Genomic DNA, 27,997 nt, shown 5'->3' with positions numbered 1-27,997 from the left:
GCCCTGGAGTCAGGAGTACCTGAGTTCAAATCTGGCCTCAGACACTTAACACTTACTAGCTGTGTGACCCTGGGCAAGTCACTTAACCCCAATTGCCTCAATAAAAAAAAAAAAACATTACTATATTTGTCATTTTGTACAAGAAAACCTGATTAAGAGAAAAAAAAAGAAAGTAAAAAATAGCATGCTTCAGTCTGTTCCATCAATATCAATTCTTTCTTTGGAAGTGGATAGTATGTTTCATCAATAGTCCTTTGGGATTGTCTTGGATCATTGTATTGTTGAGAATAGTTGTCATTCACAGTTCTTCATCAAATAATGTCAATTAATTTTTAAACCTATGAAATGCCTACTATGTGCAAGACACTGTGCTAGGTACTAAAGATGGATAAAACCCGAAAATCCCTTACCCTCAAGTAACTTACATTCTGCTAGATCAGGAGATATTAACATATTTTGTGTCACAGACTTCTTTGGTGCTAGGATGAAACTGATAGACACCTCAAAATAACGTTTTTGATGCATAAATTAAATAAGTGGTATTACAAAGGAAACAATCATATAAAATATAGCTATCAAAATATTTTATTTTTTTAAGAAAAGGTTATGGACCTCAAGTTAAAAATGCCTTCTCTAAGGCTATAAGTTGCAGATGGGTTACCTAATCTGCATCAGTGAAGGGAGTTTCTAAACTGGAAGTTTCTTTTTAAATTGTTTCATGGTAGTCTTTATATAGGTCTTACATATTTCTTGGTGGATTAATGCCCAAGTATTTAATATATCTTGTCATTACTATAAACTATGTTGTTCAGTCATTTTCAGTCATGTCTTACTCTTCATGATCCTATATGGGGTTTTCTTGACAGGGATACTAGAGTGGTTTGTCATTTCCTTCTCCATTTTAGAGATGAGGAAACTGAGGCAAACAGGGTCAAATGACTTGCCCAGGGTCACATAGTTAGTGTCTGAGGGTAGATTTGAACTCAAGAAGATAAGTCTTCCAGACTCTAGGCCCAACAATCAATCCAGGGCACTACCTAGCTGCTCTGCTGTAAATTATCTATCATTTTCCTCTGAATTTTGTTAGAAGAATAAATGGTGATGATTTGGGTCTATGTTACAACCTGTTATTTTAGTGAAACTGTTTATTAACTGGATTAATTTTGGAGATAAGCGTTTAAATTTTTCTAAATAAATTGTACCATATGAATTGTGGGTTTTAATCTATTCAACAACACCTTTTCATTTTTAGGGTAATTAAATCCATTTATAATCAAGGTGGTGATGTTAAGTTCAATTTGTTCTTTTATCATAATTTGTTAAATTATTTGTTGTATCAGAAAAGAATACAACCTTCCTTCTATCACTAGTACTAATCATTTCCAACCTTAATATACACAACACATGGATGCAAATACACACTACTACTGAGTGACTACCATGTGCAAGACACTGTGCCAGCTTTTGGGATATAAAGACAAAAATAAAATGGTTCCTACATTCAAGGAAATTAAATTTCACTGAGTGGGGTAATATGACACATACAGAAATAAGGAAATACAATTAGCAACTGGGGTAATCAGAAAAGACTTCATGGAGTAGGTAACATCTGAGATAAACTGTCATGGAACAATAATTATTCTGGAAGACAGAGTTTGACGGGATAGTGCCTTCTGGGAATAAAGGGTAGTTTTGGGGAATGAAAGGGGGCCACAGAGGGCATGTAAAATTTTGGGAACAGTTATTGTACAAGTTTGACTAAAACAGAATGAAAGTATAAGTTACATGCATGTGTATCCATGTAAGATCCAAATGTAGCTCTAAGAACTGGATCTCCCCTGAGGATCATGATATCTGGGGTTGGAGTAGAGAGAGAAAAGGAAAGGACTAGAAAAACAATAGTCCCTTTTTTCCTTCAAAAAGTATTACTCAGCAATTAATCAAAACAATTATTACTTTTTTAAAATGGTGATAGAAGTGAGATTAGCTAGTTGATGAGATTTAGTTAATCGTCACTGTAATTTTTCTATTTTGTATACTTGGCTTGATGACGCCATTCTGTTCCTCTTGGCTTTTCATGTCAAAATTCATTTTAAAGTTGGCCCTTCTCTGTTTTATATTTCTCAGATTCTTGTGAACTTTCAAATTACTCTCTTGCCTTCTTACAAAAATGTTTATTTTTACTGGAAAGCTAATTTTAGATGAAGTCCAGTTTAAGGTCAGGTTATGGATTTCAAGGAACAAAAAAAAAAATCCTTATAGTTGGTTGATCTAAATACAAGATTGAATAAAAACCACACAGATGTACTCATATAATCAAACAATATGTCATTCTGTTTCATTGCCATTCACGGGGTCTTCACCTAATTGCCTAGCACAGAGAAATGAAAACATGTACTTAACTTCTCCCAGAAAGTCAGCTCTTCTACACAATAACCCAATGACCATATGGCCTGAAGTTGCTAAGGGTTTTGAATATTATATTAAATTATACAAAGTAATTTTTGTGCTCCATTCTATGGTAAATAAACCCCTGCCATCTTGGAAGTCATGAATAGGTCAGAGAAGGTTAAAAACAGAGAGCGTTAAATTTCCACTAGAATGGAAGATCTTTACTCTTCAACATTCATAAGTTGCACTTCTCAGGATAAAGTTTTAAAATAATTGAAGGAAATGCTACATTTTAGTTAGAGGTTATTAAAGATAACAATGTAATTTTTCTTCCCATCCAAATTCACTGATACCTCCTCCCTGAAATCTATCCGGATTTCTTTCTTTCTTTCTTTTTTTGTGGGGCAATGAGGGTTAAGTGACTTGCCCAGGGTCACACAGCTAGTAAGTATCAAGTGTCTGAGGCCAGATTTGAACTCAGGTCCTCCTAAATCCAGGGCTGGTGCTTTATCTACTGTGCCACCTAGCTGCCCCCTCTATCCAGATTTCTTAGGAGTCTGTGGACCACAGGTTTAAAGCCTCTGTTCTGCAGGATGCTCTCAGAAAAACATGGAAATATTTACATGAACTGATGCAAAGTGAAACGAGCAGAACCAGGAGAGCATCACATATAGTAACAGCAACATATTATGATGATAAATTGTGAATGACTTAGCTATTCTCAGCAATACCATGATCCAAGAAAATTCAGAAGGACTTGTGATGAAAATGCTATCCATCTCCAGAGAAAGAACTGATGGACCCTGTATGGAAATAAAAGCATGTTTTAAAATTTATTTTCTTTATTTCTCTTGGGCTTTTTTTCTGGCTTTTCTTTCATAACATGACTAACAAGGAAATATGTCTTGCATGACTGCACATGTATAACCTATACCAAGTTGCTTGCCTTCTCAATAAGGTGGATAGGGAAGGAAAAGTAAGAATTTGGAACTCAAAAAGTTTTAAAAACAAATGTTAAAAGTTGTTTTTACATATAATTGAGGGAAAAAATAAAATATTAAATTTTTTAAAGAATCCCTAAAATAAAAATAAATATATAGATGAAAGTCTCTGCTCTGGTTTTCTATATGCATATCCCTTCTGCTCTTAAGGGGCTTGTTCTAACCAGCTGGCAGCACGTCCTATATCTCAACTTTTAGTATATGATGTTCTTTTTCATTCATGTACTTTTGTAGGAAAATATTGTGCAATTCGAATTGATTTTTTTTGATATGTGATATGAGAGGTAATCCACCTTCCCATGCAGAAGAACAATGCTTGTGCCTTGTTTTCACCTTTCAGCTCCAACCACAGACCAGGAATAATCACCCAACCATCTCAGCAACCACCTAATTGCCCACATTTTTTCCATCCTGACCACAATTAAATGAAGAGATTTCTTCAAATCTCTTATTGAAATTTTCTTATCTACAGCATTCCACTGATTTAACAGTCTAGTAATCTTAGCTCTACCCCTTACGAAAAAAAAGAAACAAGATTCAAGATAGAAAAGAAGAGACAAGATAGGGTAGGAAAGCAGTGATTAGAAGTCTGACAAAGACTGCAATTTCCCAGCGTACTGTTGTATTTTACCTACCTGGGCCCGTGTTCCTAATGTAGCGGCTGTGACACCCATACCAAATGTATAGGCAATACTAACCACATTGAGAGATCTGAACGATATTACTCTGCCAGGCTCAGAAAGGTGGAACTACCATCCCACCATAACTTTGGCATTGAGATCCAAGTCCTTACAGGAGAGTGGATACAAGTGGCCAAGATAAGGTCAATAGGTGGGAAAGGGTTGACCAACACTTTTCTAGCTCGAAAGATGCGGTATATTTGGGAATAAGGGAAGAAAAGAATTCCCATGGACAAGACTTTAAATTCAAGTCCACATAGTGAATAAATAGATATCAGCAGGAACAGAAGATAGAGGAAACCAGGCCTGGAGGATGGAGGGGAAGGGATGGGTCTCCATACTACCCAACCCTCTGAAAAGAAGGTTTAGGTGAAGGCCAATAGATAGGTCACAAAATACTAAACAATAAAAGATGACATCAGAGTCTCTTCTTATGCAGACCCACTAACCCTGTGAGAGACAGAGAAATGGCAAATGCTTTGTTCCCTTATCCACATAAGGTAAACTCCCAGGGTAGGCACTTCTGACACCCTCATGCCCAGTCTTAGGCATTCAGAAAACCAATTTCCTTCTCTCCAGGAAGAGGGTAAAGGCAGGTGATGACCGAACTATATACCACAAGGCTTAGAAGGGAAAACAGGCACAGCTACTAGCCATTTGTGTGAAAGTATCTTCTCCCTCACCTCACTCTCTTCAACTGGTAGGGTAGCTGCAGAAGGAAGCAAGTGACAGCCAATCTATGTAGGGGTATATAGGAGAATCAGGAGGTAGGTACAAAACTAGTTTATTTGTCTTTGGGAGGCCTGAGAGTCAATCAGAATGTGGCAAATATAGAAATGTGAATAGAGAAGCAGTAGTTCAGGGTAGTGTTTGGAAACCTTGGCACTGTGTTGAGGTGTAGCTTAACTAGTGAAAATGAAAAGGGATAAAGAATTGATTAGGCACTTACTATGTACCCGGCAGGGCAGTTAGGTGACCGTGGATCGTGTACTGGCTTGGAACCAAGAAGATTCAACTTCATGAGTTCAAATTCAGCCTCAGACACTTACTAGCCTTGTGACCCTACACAAGTCACTTAACACCCTGCTTGCCTAAGTCCCTCATGTAAAATGAGCTGGAAAAGGCAAAGGCAAATCACTCCAGTATCTGCTAAGAAAACCCCCAAATGGGGTCACAAAGAGTGGCAAATGGCTGAAAATGGCACAACAACAAATGTACTACGAATGTGTTAAGCACTGGGGATAGTTTCAAACGAGCTGGTGGCAAAGACATCACTGTATATACAAAAGTATTCCTGGTGACCCGATCGCTAGTCCCCCATCCCCATCCTCCAGATGTGGCACATACAGGACAGACAGAGCAATGATGATGCATGGAAATATCAGGCTCAGTCTAGTATAATTCATCTGATTCATGGACAGCTTAGGGATTTCTGTTTCAGGAAGAGATTGCCCAGGAGGAGTACTGGGCAGCCTAACAGTTATCACAGAACATTGATTAAACAGTGTCAACCTAAATAGAGGTTGCTAGTGACATAGCACAGGGCTCTAACTTCACTGCTGTCTTGTTCAGTATTTTTATCGATGACTTGAATGAAGACAAAAGAAGAATGATTATCAAGTGTGCAGATGACAAAAAACTTGGAAGGATAATTAATATACTGAATAACAAAATTAGGATCCCAAAAATGCCCCTCCCCAAACCAATCAGAATGTATTTGTCCCTAATTAAATTTCAATTCAAATTTCAATGATGTGATATAATTTTTTTAAAGTAATCTTAGCTTACTATGTAACACAATGTGATAGAGTATTGGACCTGGAGTCAGGATAGACCTGAATTCAAATCCAGCCTAAGACACTTACTAGATAGGGGACCCTAGGCAAGTCACTTAGCCTCTGCCTGCCTCAGTTTCCTCATCTGCAAAACTGGGATATCACCTCCCTCCCAGAACTGCTGTGAAACTCAAATTAGAATTTGTAAAGCTTATATAAATACTATTAGGGTTTCATTATTATTTATTTTTTTAAGTGATAAATATTTTTATTTATAGTTTTGGGTTCCAATTTGTATCTCTCCTTCCCTCCCTTCACACCCTTCCCCTCAGTGGTAAGCAGATATGGGTTATACATGTATGATTATGTAAAACATTACCATATTTGTCATTTTGTACAAATAAACTTGAATAAGAAAAAATGAAAGAGTGAAAAAGAGCATGCTTCAGACTATCAATATCAGTTCTTTCTTTGGATATGGATAGTATGTTTCATAGATAGTCCTTTGGGATTGTCTTGGATCATTGTATTGTTGAAAACAGTCAAGTCATTCACAGTTCTTCATCAAACAATATTGCTGTCTCTGTGCACAATGTTCTCTTGATTCTGCTCATTTCACTATACATTAGTTCATACATCTCTTTCCAGGCTTTTCTGAAGCCATCCTGCTTATCTATCATTTCTTATAGCACAAAATATACCATCATATACCACAGTTTGTTTAGCCATTCCCCAATTGATGGGCATTCTTTGATTCCAAGTCTTGGCCACCACAAAAAGAGCTGCTATAAATACTTTTTACAAATAGGTCTTTTTCTCTTTTGGGAGATGTCTTTGGGATAGAAACCTAGCAGTTGTATTGCTGGATCAAAGGGTATGCACAGTTCTATGGCCCTTTGGGCATAGTTCCAAATTGCTCTCCAGAATGGTTGGGTCTTTTCACACCTCCACCAACAGTGGATCAGCATCCCAGCTTTCCCACATCCCCTCCAACACTCTGATTGGTCTGAGGTGATACCTCAGAGTTGTTTCAATTTGCATTTCTCTAATCAATAGTGATCTAGAACATTTTTTCACATGATTATAGATGGCTTTGAATTCTTTGTCTGAAAACAGTCTGTTCATATCATTTGACCATTTACTGTTGCATTTAGTATTGTTCAGTAGTGTCCAACTCTCCATGACTCCATTTGGTGTGGGTATGTTTGTTTGGAGTGGTTTGCCATTTCCTTCTCCAGCTCATTTTATTGATGAGGAAACTGAAGCAAACAGGGGTGACTTGCCTAGGTTCCTATATCTAGTAAGTGTCTGAGGCTGGGATTTGAATTCAGGCCTATCCTGACTCCAGGTCCAATGCTGTATCGCACTGTGTCATCTAGTAAGCTAAAACTATGTTTTTGTTTTGTTTTTTAATTATGTCGCATTGTTGAGTGAGTCACACAGCTAGTAACTATATAAGGCCAGATTTGAACTTGGGTACTGCTGACACCAGTCATAGTCATATATATGAAACAAACACACACACACACACACACACACATATATATATATATATATATATATACATATATAGACACATACTATATATACTCATATATATGAAACAAATATATATGAAACATTTTTTAAAGGATCAATCCACATGTAATTTAGTCAGTCCGAGTTCTAACTACTTCTCCCCCCCCTCGGCCCCCTCCCCCACCCCTTTTGACAGATGAAGAAACTAAGTTCCAGTGGACCTGAGACTTGCCCAAGGTCACATATGTAGTAAGCTGCAGAGTCAGGATAGGAACCCAGGATTTCTGCCGTGAAATTCAGTGCTCTTTCCATTATGCCTAGCTACCACCACAGAGAGCTCATATTCTGGGAGACATAGATTATTAATAAAGCCTCAGTGAATCTTAATCACAGGTTTCGCTCCACCCCTTGCCCTTGACCTGAAAACGCTTCTGGTTCCGAAAGGCCGTGCACAGTCCGTTAGCAGGGTTGGGGAGATCTTCGGCCCAATGTCCACCTCCCTTTAACCGAACCGAGGTGGACCCGGGCGGCGGACGTAGAGAGAAAAGGAGAGGGGGTGAGGGAGGAGCTTCCAGGGGCGGTGAGCCAGCTGCCACTGTTCAGCGTCTCCTGGCACAGGACTGAGTCTGTTGGCGGCAAACAGCACCAAGACCCATCTCCCGGGCGGGCAGGTGCAGAAGAGAGGGAGGGGAGAACGCCAGTGGAGCCGCGTCAGGCGCGTGGGTGTGCGCCCAGGAAGAGGAGAGGTTCGGCAATCACAACATCAACAACAGCCCCCCAAAGAGGAGTCGTGCCGCCACCGGCCAGGCCATGCTGCCTCGGGCGACCGCTCCACGGGCTGGGGAGGGGACTTGGGCCGCGGTGCAGCAAAGCCGGTCAGGCGGGGTACACTGAGCTTGGGACGGACTGGCTGGAGCGAAAGGGGGCTCTGGAGAGCTAGGGTGACGGCGCTTCGCTCGCATCCTCCCAGCTGCCCTTTCCTTTCTCCTTAGTCTCCATCCTCCTTTGCTCCTCCTAGGTTCCGTCCCGAGCGCCCCGGGCGGCTTCGCACGCGGCCTCGGTGCTCCGTCTAGCCCCAGGCCTGCAGCCATGGCCTGGGCTCCCCCGGGCAGCAGGACGCGGGGCCGGCAGGTGCAGTGGCTGGGGCTGCCTTTGCTGCTCGGCGTGTGGCTGCTGGGCCAGGCAGCCGGCGGGCAGCGCTCGGCGCCGCTGGCCGAGCTGCGCTCGTCCATCTCGGGCGTGGAGGAGCTGCTGGAGGAGTTCCGCAAGCAGCTGCAGCAGGAGCCGCCGGCGCGGGACCCGGACCACGGCGGCGACGAGCACCGCGAGCGGCCCCAGCAGCGTGCCGGGACGGAAGCCGGCTGCCCCGGCGGCGGCTACACGGTCAAGCCCGACTCCATCATCCGCACCAAGGACTCGCTGGGCGCCGGGGCCACCTTCCTGACGGCGCCCGCCGCAGTACAGGACTGGCAGCAGTGCGTGGCCGCCTGCTGCGCCGAGCCCCTCTGCACCGTGGCGGTGGTGGAGCTGCCCCAGCCCCAGGCCGCCGACGACCTCAAGTGCTACCTTTTCAACTGCACCTACCGCGGCCGCAACGTCTGCAAATTCTCGCTGCACCGGGGCTATAACAGCTACACCCTGAGCCCGGTCACCGAGAGCCACCGCAACACTACCTCCCGCATGGGAGGGCCTCCGGGAGGCGGCAGAGGCAGGCCGGCTGCTCCCCCGGCGCCCCCTCGGAAAAAACCGCTGCAGAGCTCCACTCTGGCCGCCGAAGCCGCCTCATCGCCACCGCAGGGTAAGCGCTACTCTGCAAAGAGCCTCGGGCTTTGCCTTCCCTTCCCCTTCCCCCGGCCATCAGTTCTCCTTTATCGGTGGCCAAAGAAGAGCCGATACTTTTCCGCTACCTTCCTTATCAGTCGTGTCCTTTCCCTTCCTTTACCTGGAGTCTCTCTCACGCCCCTGGCTCTCAAACCAAGCGGAGACTGAATGGCCGTGGGATACTTAGCCAGCTCAGAAAGTGAGCAAAGGTGTGTGCTTTGCTTCCTCTTTGCTAGTGGTTGTTTTTTGTTTGTTTTGTTTTTGCTTTTGTTTTGTTTTGTTCTTGTTTTCCAACGAGCCTCCCTCTAAACGATTAATAGTTGACCAGTCAGGGAGAAGTTTGGGGACTGCCTATCATTTCTGTAGCTTCAGCGAGACCCTAAATATGGACTAGCAAATAGCAAACAAGTACTACTGGATAGACAGACGGTCCTGGGTTTCGAAGAGGGAAAAAATCCAAGAGAGTTTAAAGAATGAAATTGGATTTTAAAATGAAGCAGAGAAAAGTCAGGTTTAAAAACACACCCACAGTCCTGTTTTTTACAGATGGTGCCTGTGTATTAGATAGGAAATGGGTGGGATTGTTGCTAGTGCAAATGTGACTGAGCTGCCTTATGTGATTACAGCTCATTCTGATAATCATCACTGCCCTTTAAAATATGGTTCAAAAAATTAACAAAATAAAATAAAGTATGACTCTCATCATTCCACCTGAAATTGCTTCCAGCAGGGAAGAAAAACGTGTACCTCATTTTGATAATGGCCTTCCAGCTGTTATTCTTTTGTTGAAGTAAGAGGACAGTACTTCAGTAAATAACAGTAACAGAAATCGGGTGTCTGGTGTTTGGGGGTTTTTTAATGCCTTTAAAATTACTACTAATCTGTGGATTTATTTCATGGACAGTTTAGCATTCTCCGTTTTGCTGTGAATAAGCAGTAAGACACATACATGACGTCACACACTCTTGGAAGAAAAAAAATACGTTAAGACAGGAACAAACCCATGACTGTACTTTTACAAAAATATGTCACGTGTGAGTGGGTTGAATCCTGTTCTCTTCCTCTTGGGCCTCCAATAACAAAACAGAAGGCAGCCCAGGAGATCTCCTGAGAAGAGACATGAAGGCAGAAAAGAAAAATACTTTCTTAGCTTAAACAGAAATGGATTTGAGTTTCACACCAACCTTGATAATTTAAGGAGAATAAGTAGGGAAATGTATCTTAACTTATGAGGGGGATCACAATTTCAAGGAATCGTAGATCTGAAGGTACAAGGGACCCGAGTGGCCAACTAACCCACCTCCTCTAGGCCATCTAGTTCATCCTCCTCTTTTAAAGTTGAAGAAAACAAAGCCCAGAGGCAGGTTTTTGAATCCCAATAAAATGAACATACTATTTTTGTTGTTAAGTTATTGCTTTTCAGTCTTGTCCAATTCTTTGGGTTTTTTCTTGTTGTTTTGGGTTTTTTTTTGTGGGGCAGTGAAGGTTAAGTGACTTGCCCAAGGTCACGCAGCTAGTAATTGTTAAGTGTCTGAGGTCAGGTTTGAACTCAGGTCCTCCTGAATCCAGGGCTGGTGTTTTATCCACTGTGCCACCTAGCTGTCCCCTTGTCCAATTCTCTGTAATCCCATTTGAAGTGTTCTTGGTAGAGATCCTGGTTATGGTCTGCCATTTCATTCTCTGGCTCATTTTGTACATGACGAAATTGAGGCAAATAAATTTAAGTGACAGGCCTAGGATCACATGGCTAGTAAGTGTCTGAGCCTAGATTTGAACTCAGGAAGATGAGTCTTTCCGACTCTATCCACTGGGCCACCTAGCTGCCCCTCATTTCACCATGCCATATTGCTATCTCATTGCTGGAAGACACATTGAGAGATCACTTAGCCAGTCCCTCTGACTTTAGAATATACCATACTTAAAACTGTTCTTGGCAGATAAGAATCTATTCTTCATTTTGGAGAAATGTTATTCTATAACCTTCCTCTTTTATATTATAGTTCACATCATCTATTTCATTATTTTTTTCTCCCAGAACAGTCTGTGAATAATCTCATCTACTTAAAGACTTATTCTCATACTTCTTATCTGTTGTCTAGCCCCATTTAAACCCATAGTAAGCTCTCATAGGCTTTAGTTTTGTTTTATAACCCATTAAGATTCTTTTTTACTCTTTTATGAACAGTATAAAAGATGGGGGGGTTGCTATTTTTCTTTAGTTTTGGATCTTAGAATTGTACACACAATCGAAGGTCTGACTAGTAGTGCCTACTGGTAGCCATGGTTCCAATATTATATGCCCATTCTTGAATCTTAATGTTAGGCTTGCTTTTTCTTTTTTTGGCAGGGCAATGAGGGTTAAGTGACTTGCCCAGGGTCACACAGCTAATAAGTGTCAAGTGTCTGAGGTCGCATTTGAACTCAGGTCCTCCTGAATCCAAGGCCAGTGCTTTATCCACTGCACCACCTAGCTGCCCCAGGCTTGTTTTTTCTTAACTGCACAATTGATGGGTAACGTCAAATGTCTTTCTCAGCAGCCAGATTGATATTATTACTAAAGCACAGGTCTGACCACTTCACTCTCCCACTCAAGTAACTTCAATGACTCACTTTCACCAAAAGGGTAAAATGCAAACTCCTCTGTTTGGCATTTAAAGCCCTTCACCATATGGCTCCAGCCTACCTTTCCACGATTCTTACACATTGCTCTCCTTCCTGAACTGAGTTTCAGCCAAGTGACCTGCTTGCTGCTAACAGTACGTAACATTCTCTCTTTTCTCTGCCCTTTTACGCAAGCTTTCCCTTATACCTGGAATGCATGCCCTTCTCATCTCTGCTTCAAAGAATCCTTACCTTTCTTCAAGCTCAGCTCAAGTGCCACTCTCTAAAAGACGCCTGTCTTAAGTCCTACCCACTCACCCAATTGCTAATACTCTTCCCTCAGGAATTACTTTGTAAATATGTTTAGCATTAAAATTTCTACACATGTATTATTCCATATCTCCAACTGAATGTGAGATCCTCAAGTGCAAAGATCATTTCAGGGTTTCTTTGTGACTGCACTTAGTAGGTATTTAGTAAAATCTTATTCAATTGAACTGAATGACACCCCCCCCAGCTCTTTTTGGGAACACTTGCCACACTTCATCTCCCTATTTCTTATATTTATGATACTTAATTTTCTTTTCCCAGTATCCTATTTCTGTGCTTATCCCCTTTGCACTTTATTCTGTTTGTTTATGAGAACTCGTAATTTTCTCTTTGTATGATAGTTGGCCTTTCTTTTCTTGAATTTCTGAACTCCTGTCATTTTTATAATTTCTCTCCCTAAGGTCGCCTTTTTTGCTTTTGGAATTTAACTAATCCCTTCCTTTTGTAAATATTTCATCAGATTTATCTCCTACATTCTGCACAATGACCACAGGTAAGTCCCTTAACCTTCCCTGGGTCTGATCCCTGTATATGACATTTTCTCTCTTTTCTCTGCACTTTTATACAAGCTTTTCCTCATGCTTAGAATGAATGGCCTTTTCATCTCTGCTTCACAGAATAGTTACCTTTTCTCAAGCTCAGTTCAGGTGCCACCCCCTAAAAGAAGCCTGTCTTGAGTCTCACCCATCTACCCTATAAAATGATGGCATTGGACTTGATTCCTAAAGCTCAAAATCTATGAGTCTTATTCCATTTAATCTTCCATTAATGACCTGCTACTCTAATGTTCTAACTGATATCGTGGTAATTGCCACTAGGTTCTTTGCCTTGGCAGCTTTGTTAATTGCCCCAAGGTTTGGTATACCCAGCCTATGATAATCTCCTACCAAAAGGTCACTTTTCTTTTTCTGGTAAAGATTCACTCTGGCTAACCTTCCTTCCTTCCTTTCTTTCTAAACCATGGAGTAAGTATATTTATCCTTCATGTATAAAATTGACTCTTAGAGCAGGAAGGAATCTCGAGATCACCTAATCCCACTTTCTCTTTCTATATATTAATAACTTGAAGCCAAGAAACGTTAAGGCTACTTGCCCAGTCCCACACAGTTAGTGACAGAATGAGGGCTAGAATACAAATCTCTCTAGACTCCTAGTCCATTGTGGTATTACTACACACTAAGTTGCCTGTCTTTTCTAAGCCTTCTATCCCCTCTAAAAAATCTATATACCTCTAGTCTGAGGATATCATCACCTCTCAAGTAGATCAACTCCAGTTGAGCTGTCATCTTGCAGACCAGTTTACAAATACTTGACTCTGATGCCTACTATAGCCCCCATTCAGAACATCTGAGGAGTGAGTAACCAGGAGAGGTGTCAATTCTCATGCAAATGTATAAATACATAGAAGTCCTTTCCAGGGTAAGTTGTAAGGAAGTAACCAAAAATGACTTTCTGAGATAAAGCATAAGGATATAGAGCTAAAAACTGACAAGTCTAGAATTTCTAAGGTGTAAATAAACCCCTTTCAATTCGTTACCCATAACTTATGTCTCTGATCTCAATTCTGAGGAAATTGTGACCTAAAGGGACCTTTTTCTTGAGGGGAGGTGGTGTAGATGGTGTAGATACCTCAAGGAAAAACTTTTTTTCTCTGAAAAGGAATAACATTAACTCTTTGGGAACTCAGCCTCAGGGAAATAAAGAGCATTAGAAATTTTAAGGGATAGGACTGACTTTACAGAACTAAGGAGTCAATGAGAAGAATCAATGAAAGTGAAAGGTATATACATAATATATGAATTTTCACTGAAGTTGGGAGTAAGCTACTCTTATAAGCTGTTAAAAGTATACTGAAACTTTGAATCAGTCTCTTTTTCATTTGTTGTTCTTTTGTTTCCCTGTATACAATGGAAAGAATACTGGATCTGAAGTCAGAGAATCTTGATTCAAATTCCACCTGTCATTTAATATCTGTGTCATCATAAGCAAGACACTAAACCTATTTGGGCCTCTCCTCATTTGTGAAATGAGTAGGTTAGAAGAGAGAGAACCTCTAAGGTCCCCTTCATTTCCAAATCTCTGATCCCATGATCCCTCCTCATAATCAGGAAGACCAAAATTCAAGGGCCTGAATTTCCATGTCTCCTCTAACACATAATGGCTTCTTCATGACCTTGCATAAGTCACTTAGCAGGTCAATGTCCACTAGTATAAGTTGGAGAATAGACTCTGATTTGCACTGACAGAAGAAGCTTCCTCCTGAGGAACTCCCTACTCTAATGAAATCACAAGTTGGATTTTTTCTAAGTGTCCTGGTAATTACTAGTTTAAAAGCCTAAGGAAATGAATGGTCTTCCATGTTTACTCCAGAGACTGCTGGGAACCCAAGAAGCTAGAAACTCTTCATTCCCACTTTGTCCCTTTCACCTGGGAGATGAGTGAAAGGATCAGGAAAGGAAGAGTGATACTGTTAGTAAAGGGTTGGGGCGGGGAGGCAAGGGAGGCAAGACGATTCAGAAAAAGTGGAATTATGGAAAGCAGGCTGCGGTGGAGTGTTTTACGGATAAAATGTGAATGAGGGTAAGGTGAGCTGTTATGCCTATTTAGAAGAGAAACCACCCTGTTTGATCCCTAGCTACTCTGCAAGCAAAATGGGGGGAATGTGTTCCTAGTGTGCCTACAACCTAGAATGTGCCTTTGCATAGAAACAATATGTTAAAGGTAATCAAGTATCTTTGAACAAATACTACTAGTATATTAAGGTTTAAATAGACTTTGGTGGGCCAGCTTGGAAACCAATCCAACACTTAAAATCACTTGCAACCATTTGAACTAGAACCCAATTTTCTTTTGTTGTTGTTTTGTTTGTTGTTGTGTGTGTGTGTGTGTGTGTGTTTTTGCAGAACCCAGTTTTTCTGTAAAAAAAAATAATGTACTGATGTTCAGTGAATGTTATCAGCATGTTGTATCTCCATTCCTCCTTGGGTTTTATTTCATAACCTTTACCAAGATTTCTTCTTACTTCTTTCTAGAAGCTTCCCCCTTTTCAATGACATTGTACATCATTCTTCCCTAATTCGTCCCATCCCCACCCACCTTACTTTAAAACTAGTTGCTTTTATCTTTTATTTAATAGAGAAAAAAGAATAGAACCATATGAGTGAACAACCTTGAAAGCTACAAGCTGATCTTATTATATACTTTAAAAGAAAAGCCAACTGTACATAATAGACCTGAAGTTTCATGTTTGATTTTTTCTGTTTTTCCATGTATATGCAAATGCCCATTCTATTTCATGATTATTAAATTCATAATGAAAATAAAAATTAATAAAATAAAAACTAGTTAACCTCCTTTTAAAGACATTCTTTTCTGATCAGATAAACTTTATCTCTGTTCAATAATCCCTCCTTACAGAGACCAGTAGAGTGGACACATATGAAACCAGTCTCTGATACCTACAGAGGCCCTTTCCTCTAGTGCCAGGGGATCCTTACCTTTTTCATGTCATGGACCCCTTGGTAGTCTGGTGAAGCCTATGGACCCCTTCTCAGAATGATTTTAAGTGCATAAAATGAAATTCAGAGGATTGTAAAATAAAACAATTATATTAACACACAGTTATCAATTTTTTCTAAGTTCACAGACACATGGGGCAGCTAGGTACCACAGTGGATAGATCTGACCAGTCCTAGAGTCAGGAGGACCTGAGTTCAAATCCAGCCTCAGACACTTACTAGCTTAACCCTGATTCCCGCCCCCACCACACACACACACACACACAAGTTCATGGACATCCTGAAATTTATCCATGACCCTTTTGAGGGTTGGTAAGAATACCTGTTCTGTGGTCCTATGGACCCCTTTCATCTTCTCAGCATCTGATATGGCATTGTCCTCTGTGCTTAGCTGAATAAGTAATATAGAACTGAATCTTTTTTTTTCTCCTTAATCTGCATCGATAGTAGACAGGTGGTAGATACATCAAGTAATAGCTATCTGTTATATTCATTATATAAAGCGCAGGTTTTTGTTTTTATTTGTTTATTTACTTGTTACTGACACCAAGGATTAAAACTGCAGAAAGTGTGAATACCCTTTCATCTAGAAATTTATTATATTATTGTATGTGCCAGTCATTTATTAAAAAAAACAACAGATATTCTATATGTTGTACATTTCCCAGTGCATAGCAGAATGCCCTGAACATAGGAGATGTTAATAAATGGGTTTTTTTATTGAATTGATGAGGTAGAGAAGCATTGTATTCCTTGATATAAAGAATTAGGAAGAAGTGTATGTTTATCCCTTTCACATCATGAGGGTTAGAGGTGCGGCACCATTGTAATCTGAAAAGTCCACATAAAATTTTTTGGCCTTCCTTTCATACCAGAGAAGAACTCTGGATTTTTATTAGAAGATAATAAAATATTAAAATATACAATATGTTGATATTATACAATACTAAAAATATTTTTATGCATTTCTGATTTCTAAACTTTTTCTATGTCATTTGTTGGTCTTCATGTGCCATCTGTGGCTTCTGCAAAACTCCCAAAAAATTCCCATTTAATTTCTTATGCGGGGACAGCTAGTTGGCTCAGTGGATAGAGCACTGGCCCTGAATTCAGGAAGACCTAAGTTCAAATTCAGCCTCAGACACTTGACACTTACTAGCTGTGTGACCCTGGGCAAGTCACTTAACCCCAATTGCCTCCTCGCCAAAATTAAAAAAAAAAAATTTTATTCTTATGCTGACCCACAATGTATCAAACCCATGATGGGTAGAGTTGCGATATGGAAGGGATAACTATAGGGATTTTTCAAAATTTGGATTTGATTAATAGATGCCCTTCTAAAGCATCTTTCTGACCATGCCACTCCGAGTTCAGAAACCTTCACTGGCCTCCTGTTTCCCCTAGGATAAAAAAGAAATTCTTCACGTTGGCATTTAAACCCTTTCACAATCTGGCTCCAGCCTACCTTCCCAGGCTTATTTTGCATAAATCCTTTTTATACATGTTACATTTCAGCCAAACTGGCCTACTTGCTATTCCTAGAACTCGGCATCCCACCTACCTATGCCACACCTTGTCATTTGGCCTTACTTCATTCCTGGAATGCATTTTCTCCTCTTCTTCCATTCCTAGAATCCTTTGTTTCCTCTCAGTCTCAGCTAATGGAATACCTGGAGGGGGACATTTCTGGATTCCCTTCTTCCCCCTCAAATTATTTGTGTTCTCTACCTCTGAATGACCTAGTATTTCTTTACCTCTTTACTTGTTGCATCCCGCAGAAGAAAGGAAGCCCCTTGAAAGCAAGAACTGTTTTGTGGTTGTAGTTGTTGTTTCTTTGTACCACCAGAATCCAGCACAAGATCAGCATGTTAGGCACCAAAAGATTGTTTGTTGTGATTTGAGCTGAGTGTGTTAACATAATGGGAAAAGACAAATAAATATAACTGGAAATATGCTAGAGGGGAAAAGACTAAAATTGATGTACTTTGAGCATGTTTCCTCAAGGGAGGACGTAAGGAAAGCACGTTGAAGAAATTGAAATAATGTCCTTGGACAAGAAGAAATTCTAGGGAGAGAGCTAATGTCTTAAGGTGGCATGTTTTCCAAATCATTCTGGCCACATGATATTTCTGACTATAAAATATATTCATGGAACCCTAAATGCTAGCACTAGGAGTCTGGGGGCATAGAATTTTATCTCAGGATAAAAGGGGGTTGGGGTCATCATAGAGCAAAACAGAAGAAATCAAGCCTATTTTATGATTGTTGGATGCCTAATTTAATATCTAACATTTTAGAAGGTAGAGGAACTATCTTTAGCATTGCTATTTAATTCTCATGCAATGTCTCCATCTCTACCATCAACAGGGTTCCAAGTACAGCACAGGAAATAGCATAAATAACAAAGAGAAAATTTAAAGAATTCTTGAAATATCATTAATTAGAAATATAGCAAAACTCTCCTTACATCTATAAAATATCTTTGGTATCCATTAGTAGGGAAAGTACCGTTAGGACTAAATGAATAGGCAATTAGTTTATTTTTCTTAAGTGTAGGGAATTAAGGAGGTCATTAAGAAGGAATATCAATTAACATTGTCTTAAAGCTGTAAGTAGTGCCCTTTCCATAATAGGAGTTTCTAGTTTTTCCTGAAAAAAATCAGGAAGTGAATGAAAATATGATTTTTGTTGAGGGAACAAAAGCTTTTCTTCTTTTCATCTCCCACCCCCACCCCACCCCTGTAGATGAATCCTGTTTTGACACACAGTGTTCACTGTGGTTTTGCAACTTTATAACCCACCAAAAGCACATTTTACAAGTTGTTCAATAAAGCAGATTTAAGGTGACAGTGGTTTATAGCATATCTCAAGAGAGATTTTCTTTATTTCACCAGAATAGTTATAATTTATCACTCAAAACTTCCCTCAATTTCAACAACTATTTATTTTTAATGAGAATATAGTAGAAAAACAAACACTCAATTCCATTAAACTGCAGCGATATAAAATCTAAATTGAATGATATTTTTTCCTGCTCAACAGCAAGGTTAAATGCCTATGCCATAAATGATTGATCCTTCCCTAGATCTCCCTGGTAATGTTCATTCATTTTAAGCTGAATATTGTAATGCCATTCTTGTTCTGAGTAAAAAGGTTTTGATTCTTTTAAAATGATACTCTGTCATGTGTCCTACCTAAACATGAACTAAGGAACACAACTGCCTGCCTTTGCTCAATAATCAGAGCATGTAAATGAATGAATAGATGTATAAGCGTTTATTAAATGTCTGTGTGCCAGTCATTGTGGATACAAATACAATAATAAGGCTAATAGCATTTATGTAGCACCTTAAGGTTTGCAAAGTGATTTATAAATATCTCATTTTATCCTCACAACAGCCCTGGGAGGTGGATGCTATTAATAACCTTATTTTATAGAGTAAAATGCTGAGACCTGGGGCAAATGAAAGAATGACTACATCCCAGAAGCTTACGTTCTATTGAATGTCATCGAAAGAACCAGAAAACCATAGAATTTCAGAGTTGAAGAGACCTCAGAGGCTTATCTATTCCAACCCACTCCTGAACAAGACTCCTCCTAGCTACAACATAAATGAAAAGCAACCATCTAACCCTTCACTTGAAGACTTACTCTCAAGGGGAATACACTGTCTCCCAAGCTACCCAGTTACATTTTTGCACAGCTTTAATTGTTTTTCCTCCCAGCTCTGGCCAACCATCATTATACCAACACACACACACACACACACACACACACACACTCACTCTCTCTCTCTCTCTCTCTCTCTCTCTCTCTCTCTCTCTCTCTCTCTCTCTCTCTCTCTCTCCTTTCCTATGCTAAACATCCCCAATTCTTGTAGCCCTTTAAAACAGATCGTGAAGTATTCAGGCCCTAAGGGTGAAAAAAGCCAGATAGTATGGTTTTTCACCCAGGGAAAGAATTTGTTTTTGGCTTATCTCAATTCAGAGTTGCCAACTCTAATGGTACTGAATGTTCCTAAATCATAGAATGTCAGACCTAGAAGTGTCCTTAGAGCTAATCTGATCCCTTTAGAGCTAATAATCCCCTAATTTCAATTTATTGGGTTTTAGATTTTAGGAAGCATCTATCTGGCTATTTACAGATAGCATGTGTACCTACAAATGGGGATATTTCTACATATGGGATATAATATTGTTGTTAAATCCAATTCATTGCAAGTCATGACATCTGTCATGGTCCTCTTCAAGAACAAAGGACAAACAACCAACATTCTGTGAGTAATAGCTGCTCCACTGGCTGGTTCTCCTTCCTTCCTTCCTTCCTTCCTTCCTTCCTTCCTTCCTTCCTTCCTTCCTTCCTTCCTTCCTTCCTTCCTTTCTTTCTCCCTTCCCTTTCCCTTTCCCTTTCCCTTTCCCTTTCCCTTCCCTTCCTTTTTCCTTCTCTGCCTCCCTCTATATAGGAAATCATACCCTTACCTGCAGGCACTCTGCCTAAAGGAATACAAATTTATCTGCAGAAATCTCACAAGATTTCTTGGGGTTTACCTACAAGATGTCTTCTAAGGACCATTCCTTAAACCTAAATAGCTCTGACCTTCACTGATTGGCCAACAATAGGTCCCTGCCCGGGCCTCATTTTGCCATAGGATAGAATACGATAAAAAAGAAAAGAATCATCATTTTTGGGAATAATAGCATCACTCAGAAAAGAACAAGTTATATCTAAATGCCTCTTATGTAAATTGTATTGAGAATCATGCTTTCAGACTGTAGTTATTTATTTAATAAATGAATAATAATAATTTGATACCTTTTCAAAAAAGTGGTTTCCCAAGAAGCAGAGCCATACCTGGGAATTCCAGCACTTGGTACAAATTCAGGGGAGGGGAGGGAACAGATACTTTGGGATGCTCACCACTGTTACTGATTCCTCACATCCCACATAGCATGCATCCCCAGGCCAGAATATGGGCAGTCCATAACAGTCTGACTACCATATAGTCAAGCCGATAGGAGAACACAGGACCAGAAATGAAGATGACAGGAACCTTGAGGAATGGTTCAGAGGAGACAAAGAGGCATGGCAGTCCTAGGATTAGGCAGTAGTGAGGGAAGTCTCATTTCCTTCTGTGCCACACTGTTGTCCCCTGGCTCAGCACTGCCTGAAATGACTGGTCAAATAGGAAGCCCATGTCCCCACACCATTGTAAGCAACCCAAAGGCAAAACCTCACTTGTCCTGGGCTGCTCTGCCTAGAATAAAGCTTTTTTTCAGATACAATGTAAAATTTCTCACAACAGATCATGTCTAGTAGAAAAAAATCTGATTGTATTCACATCTGTGATCATTATTGCCTCTACCAATCCAGTCCAGCCTGTGTGACTTTTGTCTATGTCTTCTCATAAATTTTCCTCCTAACTTGGAGGAGGTCTTCCTAGCTTTCTTGCAACATTAGGAAGACACTAGTTGTGATAAGCTGAAAGTTGGGTTAGCAAGGCTGTATGATACAGATATAGCACAGCTAGAGTTAATAAGGAACTCCCCCCACCTCAAATAGATAATCTTGGATGTAGTACAGGTTTCTGGGTAAACAACTATCCAAGAAGAAGGGGACTCCCAAAGAGCAGATTATCAACTTCTCAGGCCTCTCAGAACCTCTGGCTCCTTATTATCTGCCTTTATTGGTAAACTGTGCTCACTCTTTATCACTGTGATACTCTTTAAGAACCATTTCTTATCCTAGTCAATCATCTGTTTAGGTACATATTCACACTCCAAGCACTCCATTGCATCAAATCAGACCCATTTCTAGAACACCAGGATTCTCAAGCTGTCTGTTATCTCTCATTCTCACCACGTTACCAATCAGTCCCTTTTGCTTTTACACTCCTCAGATGGAAACTTTTTCTCCCTTTCTCCTTCATAATTCCTTGTTTATAATGTGTCACGATGTGTTTATACCCACTAGCCTTGAGAGACCAACATGTTTCATGACACAGAGCCATATAATGCTAATGGAATGTTGTTAGAAAGATTGGACTTTGTTTCAGTAAGAATTTTGAATGTGGAGGAACTTCATAATTTCTCAAAGGCAATTCATCCCACTTGCTCTTATTCAATCCTGGGCCCATTTGCAGAATTTGTCCAAGATATTTCTAATAATGAGTTTTATGGATTGTCAACCTGATTTTATATCATGGAATAAAAATGGAGAATATTTCCTTTCACTTGGTTTTTAGTATATGATTAGTTTAAGCCACATTCTGTGGGGTAATTATGGGATATCGTCCAAAAAATTGACAGTGTTCTAGTTGATACAATCATCCCCAAAACAGAAGCAGCAAAGTAGAAGACTTCATCATCTATAGGGAATCCCTCTTTGACTTGGCCTCCAAATTGGATCTCATCCATCTCAGTGGCAAACACTTTGGCAAGCATACTTTTCCCAGTTTTATATGCTTGGTATTAGTGATTATGGAGTCATTGAAAAAAGTTACCTTTCTTGTTATATCTTGCCAGGAATCTCATACAGTTTTGATATATGAAAGGGAGAAAGCATTTTGGAGGATAGACTCTAGAACAGTGTTGGCAAATGAGATAATATTCATAAAGCACTCATCATGTCTGGCACATAGTAGGCACTTATTAAATTTTTGTTCCCTCCCCTCTACAAACTAAATTTGTTCATAGTCAATATATAATAAGCACAATATTCTTTACATCTCTTTGTCAATTTTGTGATGGCAAAGAATGATCTCATGTGGAATGATGCTTGTGAAATCCTGCCTGTTCCATTCTAATGCCCTCATGAAGAATGCCTTCAGTTTATGTATTATTATTCTCAAAGAAATTTTATATCAAGAAAGCAGGCATATGTAAGTTTTTAACTGATGTTCTCTTGGCCACATTTTTTTGGCTATAATAATGTCTTACGTTTTTCCCCTCCTCATATCTTTTTGTATCTTCTTCAATTTGAAACTTGGCCCCCTCAGGGTCCTCACAATTGTTTCACTTGCAGCACAGACCTCCTCTAAATAGGCAATCTATTCAAGGTGGTTTTTTCATCTTTGTTCTCTTTAGGTGGTTTCTAACCAACTATGATGTTACAGTACAATTATGGTTATTCCACAATCTCTGCTACTGAAAGGGATTTATTATAAAAAATCTCCACAGACACTTTTCTATCTTTCATCTGTTCATTGTCTTCTTTCCAGTTTCATCCTCAGATACCTTCAGGGTTATTTTACACAATTGAGTCTCTTGCCAAACTCTTTAAACATATTTCTTCCTCTATAGGTTCTATTTTATTTGACAGTTCTGTTCATAATCTTCTACCTTCATTTTCTATAATAATTAACAAATGTATCCACATTTTTATTGGGTATTACACACATATGGATTTGTGGAACCCAAGGCCTAGTGTTTAGTGACTAAGGAACTATTTTGGTTATCTCATTATGGAATTTGATTTACATGGGCTAAACTTCTATGAAGTTTGCATAATTAATGTTAATGTCCTTTCTTCCATCCATATCCTTTGTCTTGGCACCAAGAACTTATTTACGTAGGTTAGACTGGATTGTTTCAATTACATGCCATACCTTTTTTAAGTGTTACTCTTCTGGCTTTATATAAGTTTTGATCTTTGCTCTAAAAAGTTTGAGTTTTGATCTTTGCTCTAAAAAGTTTGAGTTTTGATGGTATATAGACAGAATACACAGGATGATCTCACCTTTGATCATAATTGCCCACAAGTGTTCTACTTCCATGATCAAGAATTCTGAAATGCTTTTATCTGACCACATCTTGAATTTCATCTCTCCTTATGCCTCATTCAGTTTAAACATATCTTCAACCTCACCCCAATTTCCAGTATTTCCATTCCCGATACTGAGGCCATCACCCTGACACTAACATTATACTCTCTCCTTCTTAATTATGACCCCAGAACTATCCAGTTCAATGTTACACTGTCCTCTACTCATGATTCTCTCGTCCTAGTGTTTCTCACAGCTTGCTAAACTCCAACCCTGAATCAGTCCCACCATCTGCTTCCTCTACTCCTACTCACATACTAAATGGTGCTGAAAAAAGTCATGCAATTGTGCTGAATGGGCCCAATAGAAATTCATGTTCTCTAATCACAACTGGGTCCTCATTACAGCAAAGTAATTCTTTTGCTCCTCCCTAATTGGTTCTTCATAATATTCTACACAGCAGCTGTTCTAAATCCTCTCTTCTCAAGCTTCCCACACCCAGCTGAAAACCTTTCTTCATGCGTTACTAAGAAAATAAAGGTCATTTGCCTTCAGCATCCTCTTCTCTCCTACTCTATATCACAAAATCCCTTGATATCCTCCCACATTCTTTACTCAAGTCACTGATTAAGAGATATCTCTTCTCCTCACTGAGACCAAACCCATTATTTGTACCCTTTCGGTCCTGTCTCTTCTAACACATTACCCTCACTATCTTCCCTTCCCTCTAGTCTTCAGTATCTCACTATGTACTGACTTGTTCCCCAGTGATTGCACACATACCTAGGTCTTCCCCATCTTTAAAAAACCTTTGACCCTACCCATCACTTAAAGCTCCCGTCCTATGTCCTAATTCCCTTGCATAGCCAGAAAAAGCTATTTATATTCGTTGCTCCTCTTTCCTTCTTTATTACTCACTTTTTAATCCTTGCAATATATATTCTAATCTTATTATTCATCAGAAACTTCTCTCTCTAAAGTTACCAATAACCTTTTGATTACCAAATCCAATGGCTTTTCTCAGTCCTCATCTCAGTCCTTGACCCATCAGCAATGTTAAACACTTGACTAGGGGGTGGCTAGGTGGTGCAGTGGATAAAGCACCGGCCCTGGATTCAGGAGTACCCGAGTTCAAATCCGGCCTCAGACACTTGACGCTTACCAGCTGTGTGATCCTGGGCAAGTCACCATTGACTGTCCTCTCCTTAATACTCTCTTCTTTCTGGGTTTTCCAGATTAGTACTTTTTCTTGTTTCTCCTACCACTTCTTAGTCTCCTTTGCTGATTAATCATCCCTATTCCACCTCCTAACTACCCAGATTCTGAGCTAAATTTTGAATTTTGAAGAAGACCGAGGATTCTACCAGGCAAAAGGGAGACAATAGTGAATTCTAGCTATGTACATGTACAGAAACATAGAGAGGGAAGATGGTATGTCAAGTAGGCCACTTTGCCTGGATAACTATATCTAATATATTACTATTCTCTCTCTCTCTCTCTCTCTCTCTCTCTCTCTCTCTCTCTCTGCTATATACTATATACTATACTTACTATATCTAATTAAATTACTATATTACTACATCTAATATATATACTAATATATTACTATTCTCTCTATATATATATGCTATATACTATACTTACTATATCTAATATATATACTAATATATTACTATTCTCTCTATATATATGCTATATACTATACTTACTATATCTAATTAAATTACTATATCTAATATATATACTAATATATTACTATTCTCTCTATATATATGCTATATACTATACTTACTATATCTAAATTACTATATTACTATATCTAATATATATACTAATATATTACTATTCTCTCTATATATATGCTATATACTGTACTTACTATATCTAAATTACTATATTACTATATCTAATATATATATATACTAATATATTACTATTCTCTCTCTATATATATATATACGCTATATACTGTACTTACCATATCTAATTAAATTACTATATCTAATATATTACTATATATAGGATTACTATATATGTGTGTGTGTGTATGTGTGTGTGTAAAAGTATGAGAAAGCCTAGGAACATAATCAGCTTAGCTGATGTGTGAAGGATGTCTTAGAGAGAGGAAAGGCTGGACATAGAGAGGCCAGTTAGGAGGCTGTTGCAGATGTTTAAGCAAAGCATGACGAAGGCCTAAACTAGAATGATGGCTGGATGTGCAGAGTAAAAGGGTCAAAAGCAAGATAGATTTTTGGAGGCCCTAGGTTCAATGTCCTCATTATGGTACTGTGAGAAATCAGTGGATTTGAAGTCGGAGGACCTAAGTTCAAATCTCATCTCTGTCACTAACTGTCAATTTGACCCTGGGTAAGTCACTTAATCTCTCTATGCCTCAGTTCTTCATCAGTTCAAAATGAAGGTGCTAGACTAACTGACCTCTACAGTCTCCTCCAGTTCTAAATCGAAAATCCTAGGAACCTGCTATAAACAAGACTTGATGATTGACTGGAAACATGAGGGGTAAGGGATAGAGAGGGCAGTGAGGTAGCACAGTAGAGAGAGGGCCTAAGTCAGGAAGACTCACCTTCCTGAGTTCAAATCTGGCCCAGAGCTGCATGGCCTTGGGCCAGTCACTTAACCCTATTTGCCTCAGTTTCTTTATCTGTAAAATGAGTTGGAGAAGGAAATGTCAAACTATTCCAATATCTTTGCCAAGAAAACTCCAAATGTGGTCACGAAGAATTGGGTATGATTGAACAAACACAAGTGATAGAGAAGAGATGAGGTTTACTCTAAGACCAAAAGTGACTGGAAAGATGGGTGTGCCCTAGAAACAGAGATGTTAAGACCAACATCATAATGCTTTCTATTTGTACCATATTTTTACATACATTATGAAACAAATGGGTTATAAATTGTTTTATTGAAACAAAACAAGCTTATGTTCTCTATTTCCTGGAAATTTGCAAAATGAGGAATTTGGAGTCAGGGGCAGAGTTCAAATCACAGTTCTGGGGGCAGCTAGGTGGTTCAGTGAATAAAGCACTGGATCTGGATTCAGAAGGACCTGAGTTTAAATCCGGCCTCAGACACTTGACACTTAAAAGCTGTGTGACCCTGGACAAGTCTCAACTTTCATTGCTCCAAGAAAGAAAGAAAGGAAGGAAGGAAGAAAAAGAAAAAAAGAAATCACAGTTCTGCTTGTATCGCCTTGGGCAAGTTATTTTTAACTTCTCTGTGCCTCAGTTTTCAAATCTGTAAAATGATGGAATTAAACTAAATGACCTCTAATGTCTCTTCCATCTCTAAATATATGATTCTTTGATCCTTAACAGTAAACACAATTATTTTAATGAAACAAGTGTATTATAGTCCATGTTAAATTATTTCAGTTATAATTTTAAAATCTGAAGTTTTTAAACAAAAGTCAAATAAACTACATCACCCAAGCCAAAAAGAGATTTAAAATATTGAGGCTTGCAGCTAACTCAGTATTCTTCCTCCTCCCCATTATTTATATCCTAGAGAAGGATGTGATTTCCTAACTTACACACTATTTTTAGAATTATTTTTTTCATTCTTTCTGTATCTGTGAAGGGAAGTTCTTATTCTTAAATTTTAACATCATCTCAATAAAGCGACACCTTGGTTAACCAAAACATTACAAAGTAGTCTAATTTAGTAAGTTAGCTAGACTGTTACAGGCGAACTTTTTAATAGTCCATATTCAAACCATTAGAAATCTTCCTCTAAAAAAAATCTGCTTGAAATATACATTATAAACTCCCTGCCTAGTAAACAGGCTATATTGAACATAATGTGAGCTCCTTGAGAGCAGGGACAGACCCATTTTTTCAGTTCATATCCCTACTTCATAGCACAATGCTAGGCACATAGTGCATGCTCAAGGCATACTTTTTCATTCATTTGTGATTTCCAGGGCAGAAGAGGTGTTAAGTAGGACTGTTGTGATAAATAACTCTCTGTAAACTTGAAGCACCATATAAGTGTGAAGTTATTATTTAATAGGGTAGACAGGTAGAACAAGCTGTTGCAGATATATCTTTTTTTTTTTTTTTAGTGAGGCAATTGGGGTTAAGTGATTTGCCCAGGGTCACACAGCTAGTAAGTATTTAAGTGTCTAAGGCCGGATTTGAACTCAGGTACTCCTGACTCCAGGGCCGGTGCTCTATCCCCTGCACCACCTAGCTGCCCCTGCAGATATATCTTAATATCTGAGAGATTTCAGGGAGGTAGCTTGTGAGTAAAAAGACCTGGTTTCTAGTCCTAGTCCTGCAATAAATTACTTTATGACCTTGAAAAAGTTAGTTGACCTCTTTAGCCTCAGTTTCCTCATTTGTAAAATGAAGGGCTTGAGTTTGATATCTTAAGGTACCACCTCAGTCCTCTATGGTACCTGCCACAGATCTCAATTAAAGCTTGTTGAATAAAGATAGAGATATATTTTTCTAAGCAATGAGTACATATCTTTATCTAGTCAGGAAAGGCTATCTAAATCAAAAGTCCCCAACCTGGAGCATACTCCAGACCCCCAGTGGGAATGACAAGCTTGTCAAGGAATATAGGGAAACCTGTGTTATC

At 39.3% G+C, this 27,997-nt stretch overlaps 1 protein-coding gene across 2 annotated transcripts in view; it reads left to right on the top strand.

Moving 5' to 3' along the window:
• The first annotated feature begins 8,294 nt into the window (after window positions 1–8,294).
• Window positions 8,295–27,997, top strand: part of LRP11 (LDL receptor related protein 11) — a 96,989-nt gene continuing 77,286 nt past the window's right edge. For both annotated transcript variants that reach the window (XM_044002201.1, XM_044002200.1), the window contains exon 1: window positions 8,295–9,163. In XM_044002201.1, the coding sequence (XP_043858136.1) occupies window positions 8,455–9,163 (709 nt within the window). In that variant the 5' untranslated portion in view covers window positions 8,295–8,454. The remainder of the gene's footprint in view (window positions 9,164–27,997) is intronic.

Source organism: Dromiciops gliroides, chromosome 4, assembly GCF_019393635.1.
Source record: "Dromiciops gliroides isolate mDroGli1 chromosome 4, mDroGli1.pri, whole genome shotgun sequence".
Taxonomy (NCBI): domain Eukaryota; kingdom Metazoa; phylum Chordata; class Mammalia; order Microbiotheria; family Microbiotheriidae; genus Dromiciops; species Dromiciops gliroides.
The sequence above is the reverse complement of the archived record's forward strand: the minus strand, read 5'-3'. Positions and strand labels throughout refer to the sequence as shown.